This window comes from Procambarus clarkii, chromosome 44 (genome assembly GCF_040958095.1).
Source record: "Procambarus clarkii isolate CNS0578487 chromosome 44, FALCON_Pclarkii_2.0, whole genome shotgun sequence".
NCBI lineage: Eukaryota > Metazoa > Arthropoda > Malacostraca > Decapoda > Cambaridae > Procambarus > Procambarus clarkii.
In genome coordinates, this window is record NC_091193.1 from 29157941 (window position 1) to 29167544 (window position 9604).

The 9604-nt window shown below is 45.5% G+C and overlaps 1 protein-coding gene across 3 annotated transcripts in view; it reads right to left on the reverse strand.

The window, feature by feature from the left end:
• The window catches only part of LOC123751506 (heat shock protein 75 kDa, mitochondrial-like), a 629800-nt gene extending 621654 nt beyond the window's left edge, over nt 1-8146 (reverse strand). For 2 of the 3 annotated variants that reach the window (XM_069300451.1, XM_069300449.1), the window contains exons 1-2: nt 8009-8146; nt 3017-3253 (exon numbers count right to left, since the gene is read on the reverse strand). In XM_069300451.1, the coding sequence (XP_069156552.1) occupies nt 3017-3177 (161 nt within the window). In that variant the 5' untranslated portion in view covers nt 3178-3253; nt 8009-8146. The remainder of the gene's footprint in view (nt 1-3016; nt 3254-8008) is intronic. The other variant, XM_069300450.1, reaches the window with a different exon arrangement.
• Nucleotides 8147-9604: the final 1458 nt, after the last annotated feature.

Genomic DNA, 9604 nt, shown 5'->3' on the forward strand with positions numbered 1-9604 from the left:
ACATTGAATATTAAACTGTAAGAGTCTCTTGTGGCCCCATCTGGCCTACTGTGTCCTAATATGGAAACCTCACTTCAAAAACACATCAATGATTTTCCGCTTTGGATAAAGTTCAAGACAGCAACAACAATCATGCCAGAACTTGTTCAACTGTCACTACCTCGAATCTTTGAAGGACTAACACTATAAAAGTTTAAATTGTTATAGATTTTGATAGATTAGCCCATAAATTTTTCCTAGAAATTACCTACTTAATATTATCTGTTAAATTAAGGACCTGCCCGAAGTCCTATGCGTACTAGTGGCTTTACAAGAATGTAAACACATAGGGCTATGTACTCCTTGTCACCTGTCCTCTTAAAAATAGCGTCGCTTTTGGCCGTTTACCCGTATGGCCGAATATGGACGTAATTTTAAATGAAACAAATGAAAATAAATTTGGGATTTTTTTTTCAACAACAATAAGTTAAGGGTCCTCTGATAGGTTAGGTGGGCAGGAAATTCTCATAAAGTTTCAAAACGTTATGAAAAATGTTAATGGAAAGAATCCTCTTCTAAGTTTGCCGAGTAAGCCGGACTACTCAAACAGAAAACGGAACAGTGCGTCACTTTTGTGAGTCGATTTCATTTCAAATTACGACCAAATTTGGCCATAGCGCCGCGCATACCAGCCAAAAGCGACGTTAGTTTTAAGAGGACGGGTTGATCAGAAACCCAATATAACTTGTAGTTATATAAATAAATAAATAACAGCCGAGGCATTTGTAATACTGACCAAGTTGGAGGTCATTAATACAGACCACTTCTCTAAAATGTCATATTTGACACAGACAGGCTGGACAACAGCTTCAAGCTCAACAAGCCACAATGTAACACAGAAAATAGATGTGTTGTTTCCCCCATAGGATTATTAACCCATGAACCCGCTTAACCACTCAAGTCGTAAATGCCGAGTCATTCCTCTTGTTCACAATATACACAAGACAAATCCTCAATAAAGTAAGATGGAGGGGGGGGGAGTAGGAAGGCTGACCTTTGACAAGACGCCGCCGTCTTGTCCCCGTCGAGGCCACTGTAGATGGTGGCCTGTAGGTCAATTCATCATAGGAGCCCTTCTCCTTCCATCATTCTGAATCATGCTCATCATACTAACCTGCACCCACTCAATCCCCCCCCCCCCCAACATCTTCACACAATCTGCGCCCAACATTTTTCGTTTCATTCAGATTTTCATCAAAATATGTCGAAGATTTCTCTTTGGGTTGTTTTAAGGGGCCTGACAGCCGAGTGGACAGCGCTTCGGATTCGTAATCCTGAGGTTCCGGGTTCAATCCCCGGTGGAGGCTGAAACAAATGGGCACTTTTTCACCCTGATGACCCTGTTTACCTATCAGTAAATAAGTACCTGGGAGTTAGACAGCTGCTATGGGCTGCTTCCTGGGGATGTGTAAGAAAAAGAAGGCCTGGTCGAGAACCGGGCCGCGGGGGACTCTAAGCCCCGAAATCATCTCAAGATAACCTTAAGATTGCTGGCTAACTACTGGCATGGCTATTAAGGCCACCACAAGCGCCCTAATGACTTAACTAGCGGGAACACCTATGGCTGCCACCTGACGGTCACCTCTATATTTTCTCTAAATACATATAATATACAAAATAATAACGAATAACAACATGAAGTACACACCCCGAACAATCCTTCCTATATTATGATTGATTAATGATATCTCTGTAACACATTTATTTTTTGCTCACTGGTAATCAACGTGACCCTTGCCAGGCGGCGGCTGGTCGACAAATGAGCCACACATTAAGAAGTGGGATTCCCAGACGCGCCACTCACCCTTACTTCACCATAATATCTAAACTGTCAACCTCTAATACAGTTAAGCATCTGACCACCAGAGGCGCTAATGGTTCCCTGTTATTACGCCATCCATATAATGATTGTTCTCATCATTCATTGTGTCAGATGCAGGCGATGAGTCACAACAACGTGGCTGAAGTATGTTGACCAGACCACACACTAGAAGTTGAAGGGACGACGACGTTTCGGTCCGTCCTGGACCATTCTCAAGTCGATTGTGAAGAGGAGGTAGATACAGGCAATAAATAGGCAAGAGAGAGCTGAGGAGGAAAGTAAGGTGTAGGGGATAGTAGTAATAATGAGAACTGCAGAAGGCCCATACGAGGCAGCTCCTATTATAACCACCGAAAGAGATAGTAATAGGAATAAGAAGAGGATAGCAAGGGAGCGTAGGAGAAGACAATGGACAGAAAAAGGTGAGAAGGGAGAAAGAAAAAGAAAGATAAATGGAAGGGGTAAGCTTATGTTAAGTCACGTTTGTTAGAAAGTTTAGAGCATTTGAGTATATACTGTGAAAGGGAAGAGTCCACAGCAACAAAGCCAGGACTCAAGTTCATGTTGGGTACATTGTGTATTAGAGCCGATTCTACGAGACGGCGTCTGTGTAGAGTAGAGGCAGGAAAGATTATTTTGTAGGAAGACCAATCAATGGGATGATTAGAATCCCTCACATGGCAGAAGAGAGTATTGTTAGTGTCTGCAGACTTAACACTTCTCTTTTGTTCTTTAAGTCTGCCATTCAGTGTGCGGCCAGTTTGCGCAAATGAAATTTTTTTGACCATCATTGTTTGCTGTGATCGCCAACATGGTATTTAGAAAAAGTTGATCTGCTGCTGACCTCTTGCTAAATCTCTCCAATAAGTGACATTAGACGCTGGATGAATCATAGATCAGCAGTGTTGTTGATCTAAATATAGCAGGTGCATCTGAGTGGGTTTGGATTAGTAGGAAAGCATCAAACACTAGCCCCTATCAGTCACCATTCTGCAATATAAAAAAAATCCCCCATGCTTTCCACATCACTTGTAATACAGGAAATATGGAGTGGATTAACAGGAATGAGAGAGGACCAAGTCAGAGAGAGAGAGAGCTGAGGGTCAAGGAAGTCTATGTTCCCACTCTATTACAGGCCAAAACAAAAATTCATACCTTGGATTAATTTCCAACTGAGGCTGCAAAAGTGAGTATCTGGTCTCTTCGGGTACTGTGTAAATTGAGTGCGTACGAAGTGTCTTGCTGCACCCATCTCTTCCACAGTGATGACACATGGATGCGACTTCAGACGAGAAGTAGCCTTCACTCCCCAACATCGTCCAGCCAACACAGTTTTTAGCCAGTCCATAAATTCATTTGCTTGGGAACGACGAAGACTACTCTCAGCTGACACTGTAAAAAGTAATTGGCCACAATTTATATGTTATATGCAATAAAAACCCAGAGTTGAATTTAATGAAACGCCATTTTCTGGGTGAGACCTGGAGGTTCCCCGGAGCTTACTAGGCTGATATGCTAATGTCAGCCTTTGGCATCAGTCATGTGTATGGAGTTCTGTGGGCCTACCGGGGATCACGAGGCAGAACCTGGCCCCCTCAGAGAGGGGGCCAGGCATGGGGAGCAATGGCCTATAGAAACCCTCGTGTGGTTGGAAGCATTCTATGTCTGCCATCGACCAGGTCAGGCACCCTGAAAGGTAAGCATCCTAAAACAAACCCCTATTCTGGTGAAATTATTGATACCACAAGCCGAACAAGTGGATAGAACTCCCCCTAAAAGAAACGAGCATGACGTCACACGTCGCCGTGCCGCTTTCTGCACAGCTGGTGGGAGCCTCAGACCCCCTACGCCGGCTATCCACCCTTCAGTTCTGAGGCTGGATGTCAAAACATGCAAAAAACGGCCGACCAGAGGGAGGGAGGGAGGGATGCCGGGGAGCCTCCGGGTCTCGCCCAGAAAATGGCATTTCATTACATTCAACGCTGGTTTTCTGGGGGGAGCCCCTCCGGCTCCCCAAAGCTCCTCAGAGCTACTTACCAAACGACAAAAACATGAGGGACTTACCCCAGAGGCAGTTGGCACTCACCCCTCAAAGCGAAGTCGAGACAACTGGCTGCAACCATCGACCCAAAGCAACACAGGCCTCGGATCATTGACCAAGTAGCGCGCTGCCAAGACTCTGTCCGACCGCCAAAATCTCCGCACCCGAATCTCGGCCCAAGACATGTTACCGAAGACGGCAGCTGTAACACTGTAAAAGTGTTTGGTTTAGTTTAATACATATATAGAATATGAGTCAGAGACAGGGATTTGGGAAGGCACCAGTTGTCTGCCGGAGATCTCACACCCTCTAAAGAGTTAATGACCCCAAGTGACCTGAGGTCAGATCATGTGAACTTCACCTTGCTTCTGCTAATCTCATAATTGGAGCCTGGTAGCCTTCAAACATGCCGACGTTTAAGGAGTGGCTTGGTAGAGTGCCGGAGGCTATCTACTTGTGGGCGGAGTTAGTTACTAGGGTCCCCAATATATACTCGGAGAACTATCGATTCGAGAGGAATAGGAGACCAGCCAGCGGAGCAGAGCAGAGGCCAGCCGTCGAGATAGGCCGTCACCAGACGGGGGGTTGACGCTGCTTGAAAATTGCAGACTCCCCCCATCCCCTCTCTATTCAACTTAGACTCAGTCCTCGATGAGTGAACATTTAGGTGACTTGGTCGTGTTTTACAAGTGTTGTGTGATGATCAGGGGCAGTCAGTTGTAGTGTTCTCAGATTCTTGGAGGATGACTCACTTTGAATATTAATCTTTAACATTTTAATTGGATTGCTTAAGTTATGATACTTATCATGAAAAATATAATTGTTGAATTTATTATTTAAATGGACTTTATTTTGTTCCCTAGAGATTTTGAGTTGAGGTGAGAAAGCCTCTGTGGTTACTGGTTTCATGGTTTGGAATGAGTACATGATAAAGATGGGACCATACTAATAATGATCTCTTGATAACATCTTTGGTGAATATTGTGATACAGACAAGTTCCATTCCTTGTCTTGTATGTAATGATCATGAATGGATGGTGGCAGCATTTCGTCTTCTACTTTCTACTCTTCTACTTCTACCTATCTACACCTCTCCCTCCACCCCTCTCTAAACTCCCACTTTCCACTTATGACCCTCCTCGCTCCTCCCACCTCTCTCCCTCTCAACCCAAACCCTCACTAATTACTTCACTATTCATTTCTTTCCTTTCGTTTCCTCTTATACGTTTGTGGCAATGATTCTGTATTCTAGAGTTCTATCTAGAGTTTCGGGTAACTGATCAAGTGACGTCGCCTTGTAGTCTTAGCACCTAGGTAGTCGAATACCTAGGTTACAAGGTGTTGAACGAAAGAGGTTGACTTAGGAACTCTGGAGGTGCTCTAGAATAGTTAGCTAACTGAGGACGGGATAACGGACTAGAGAGAGCTGTTTCCCCCGGCCTCGTTAGTTAACTGGGGGGTGGAATAATGGACAAGATAGAGCTATTTCCCCCACCCCCGTTACACAGCAATGAGCAGCAAACTTACGAATGACGTGGCCAGGGGGATAGACCGTAGGCTGGCTGGATCGAATAACCCTACAGACGACCTGGGAGACTCGAACCCTGAAAAAGGGAAGGAGGGAGACCGGATCAACCCAAAGCGAGTAACCCGACACAGAAGCCGTGGCGCGCAAATGACGGTGGAGAGCCGCAACCAGACAACACATGATGCACCCACAGCCTGACCAACCAAGCATCAACAACCCAAGGACCCCTCCGGAAACAGCCATCTCATTCTTTGCCAGAAAAGAAGAAGTGGGACAAACTGCAAAAGTGCCGGTGCAAATCCTGAGGCATTACAAGCAGGGCAAGTACAGTGTCGACCCATTACAGATGAAGCCACCCCAGGTGGCACATGCAACCCGGCCTCAGACTCCACCTATGGCCTACCTCGACCAACTCATGGGCATAGCTCTCTTCCTGGCCAGAGCAGAGCACCCGGACATTCTCTGAGAGCCCAATCTGGAAGGAGCTCAAGGAGGCTCAGCAAGCCCACGACAGAACCCAAGTGCCGACAGGCCCGAAGGTAATCCACCACAAACAATGCCAACAGCGAGGGAAATAACATGAAGCTGCAGCTCACTAACTTTTGTGTGAAAGGGCGGAGCCAAAGATAGGCATCAAGGGGCTCAAAGTCGAGACCCTTTAAAACCTAGAACACTTTCCCAAGTCCACGCCACTCCAGCATGCAGGGATCGGCAAAGCCGCGCCAAGAAAAGTGAGAAAAACAATGGGGTGTCAGCTAGACAGAACGACCGAAAAACCTTGGACTGTACCAAATAGGATAAGAAGGACCTGAACTCAAAACAGGCCAGGGCCAAAGCCAAGGAAAAAACTGGGCCACACAACAGAAGCTCATGCTCCTCCAAAGGGGAAGACATGAGGACAGAAACCTCCAGAAAGATGCCTACCCCCAGGGAAACCCAAAGGAACCCCGAAAGCAAAATTGAGAGGGAGTCGAACCCAAGTCTAAAAACGTACAGGTATGAAATATCCCACTCCTGCATAAAAATACCATGCATGAGTATGAAAATATCCCACCCCAGTAGGAGTATGAGTAGCCTGGGAGAAGCTTCGGCACAGCTTGTTTTAACAAAATAACTGGTCACACAGACCACAATGCACCCCACCAACCAAAACACTTCCAAACCAAGGAAAAACAAAGTCACAGATTTACTTATTAAAGGCTTTAATATATTTAATTTATTTAATAACACAGATTAAAAGTTTACCTTAAGGGCGAGGACCACCACAAGTGAGGAAGCCCCCCTGAAAGGAGTGTTGACTGAATGCCCCCAGGGAAAGATAACCTTCACCATGCAAGGCCAGTACTTACAGAGCGCACAGGGAAGGAAACCCTGAGCACATGCAGTTCCAGTACACTAAACTCCTGGCTCACGCACACATCCCTATAGGAACACACCCCGTCAAAAGCAAAAACACCAAAGAAAACGGGATACCAGAGCCAGAGCAAAGTGACTACCAGGCCCGGACATCAGTATAGAACTAGACTCTGCACGGCCTGGCTGACCCAGGCAGGTGGGGGGGGGGCAGACTAGTGAAGAAGGGGGGAGGGGGCAGACTAGTGAAGAAGGGGGGGGGCAGACTAGGGAAGAAGGGGGGGGGGCAGACTAGGGAAGAAGGGGGGGGGGGCAGACTAGTGAAGAAGGGGGGGGGCAGACTAGTGAAGAAGGGGGGGGGGGCAGACTAGTGAAGAAGGGGGGGGGGCAGACTAGTGAAGAAGGGGGGGGCAGACTAGTGAAGAAGAGGGGGGGGGGGGCAGACAAGTGAAGAAGGGGGGGGGCATACTAGTGAAGGGGGGGGGGCCTAGTTTTACCAAATTTTGTTTTCATTGTGGGGGAGTTCGTTTGGGAAATTTTAGGCTACGGTTTCGTTTTAACCATGCGGTAGTCTGTTTTGATTTGCTTATCTTGCTAGGAGCCTTCCCTTGGATGGTGGAAAAGATGATAAACTTTACATTTATTTAAAGTATTCACAGGCCATTGCTCCCTGCTCCTCTCTGAAGGGGGGGGGGGCAGGATCTGGCTCATAGTTGTTTTGTTGCATAAGATTCGCTCCTTGGAACAAAGTTCCAAGTAGCACGGGCTATGGTGAGCCCGTAGTGGACTATTTTCTCATAGTCCACAGAAGGCCAACAGAACTCTGCAACTGATGACACCTAGTAGTATGGCACTTATTCAGTGTGATAGCTTCAGAGAGCTGACAATTTCCCTCACAGAAAATACAATAACAAAAGCAGTATTAAAAATCAAATTAATGATTTGAATGCACTTGTGTGCAAAGATTCAATGCGCATTATGGAATTTTAATTAATCCAGATTGTAGATGAATTTAGACAATTGGAAAATTACGGGAACAGAAAATTATGGGACACCAGTTATTTCACATTAATATACAAATTAAAAGAGGAGGGGAATTAGCAGTAATATCAGATTTTTTTTTAAATTTTCACCAAAGAATGAATAAAAACTTATAAACAATGTTTTTCTATGTCGTCTTAGCAGCCAGTTAGAGAAGTTATACAATAGTTGTTAAGTTTCTTACTTCCTTCGTTATCAACTGCTTCTTTATCCTGACGCATTTCTTTCTCTACAGAAACAATTTTCCTGTTAGTGAATTCCCGTAGCTGCATGAGAACTACTTCATCATAGGGGTCGTAGCAGAATATCACTTCCACATTGCGTTCCTGCATAAGAGTAAAAAGAAACACATTAACTGTTATATCCTCAGTATCATAATTCTAAGAACTGTCCAGCATTGCAAATATCACTAAATTATTGTATTGAGTGGGACACCTTAAACCTAAATGGTTCAGAGATTAAGGTGTGGATGAACAAGTAAGTCTGTTTTAGACCTGGAACAGTTCCACACCGGCTAGTCTTAGATGATATAACTACTATTTGAGTCTTATTATTTCTACAACCTATTTTTTCAGGGGAAAGCCCCTAGTGGCTCCCTGAAGCTACTATACTGATATAGCACCAAACTACAAGGTGCCATCAGTTGTGGAGTTCGTATTGACAGAACCTGACCCACCTCACAGGTGCAGGGAGCAAAGACAGTTATGAAAAAAATTATGTCAACTTATTTCTGTTTGCCACCACCAAAGCAAGGCACCTAGAATATCAATGCAACAAAATAGACCACAGCCTCAAAACCACTAAATGAACAACAATGTAAACAAACAATTGAAAATTCATGAAACTTGAGCTAGTTCATTTGCCCCCACCTCCCTCAACATTTGGGGGAAGGAGGGAGGCAGTCAGGTGTCAGCCAACTGCTCCACCCTCAGTTCTAATGCTGAGATGTATGTGCCTAGTTCCTCTCTCATTGTTCTGGCTCTGGTCTTTGTTTCAGCTCAGTGGTGTTTTGCCCTCCAGGCTTTTTCTGTGTATGGTTGTGCAACGTGAGCCAGGAGTTTAGTGTTCTTAGAGCTGCATGTGCCCAGGGCTACCTTCCATGTGCGCTCATTAAGTGCTGTCCTTGCGTTGTCAGGGTTCACTCCCTAAATTGGTCTCCATGCTTGTGGTGGCTCTCGCCCTGAAGGTAAGCTTATTGTCTTGGATTGTCAGTCTCTCCTTGGGTCGAGTGTGTTTATATGCTGGTGGGGCGCACTGAGGTAGGCCTTCCAGATTACCATACCTGGTTTGGTCTGCTATTCTCCTTTGTTCCACGGTCGGGTATCTTGAGAGTTAGTGGTACTTAATTGGTAATTCGGTCCTTTTATGGCCTTTATTCTTCATTGTGCCCTCATTCCTCTAAGGGAGGTTTATTTGTGCCATTCCTGACTTATTAGGTTTACCTAGTGTCTAGGCATGGATGTTCCCTTTTTTGGTTTCTCTCTTGCTCTTTCTGGTGGTATTGGGTGTTAATAGGGGAAACCTATACAATTATATAGGAGTTACCACCATGGCGATAACAGTGCCTGGGCATACCTGCAGGGAACATTCACCCTGCAAGCCCTGGAAAACCCCTATGGGTTTGGTGGTCCTTGTGATGCACCCACCATCCCTGCTCTCACTTCGAGCAAATTTCTGGGTTGCGCACCATCCATGCTTTGTGGCAATGTTCAGTTTGTCTGCCTCCACTGCTACATGTTGGGTCTGTGACACCTTTGGCCCTGAGTCATGAAGGGGATGC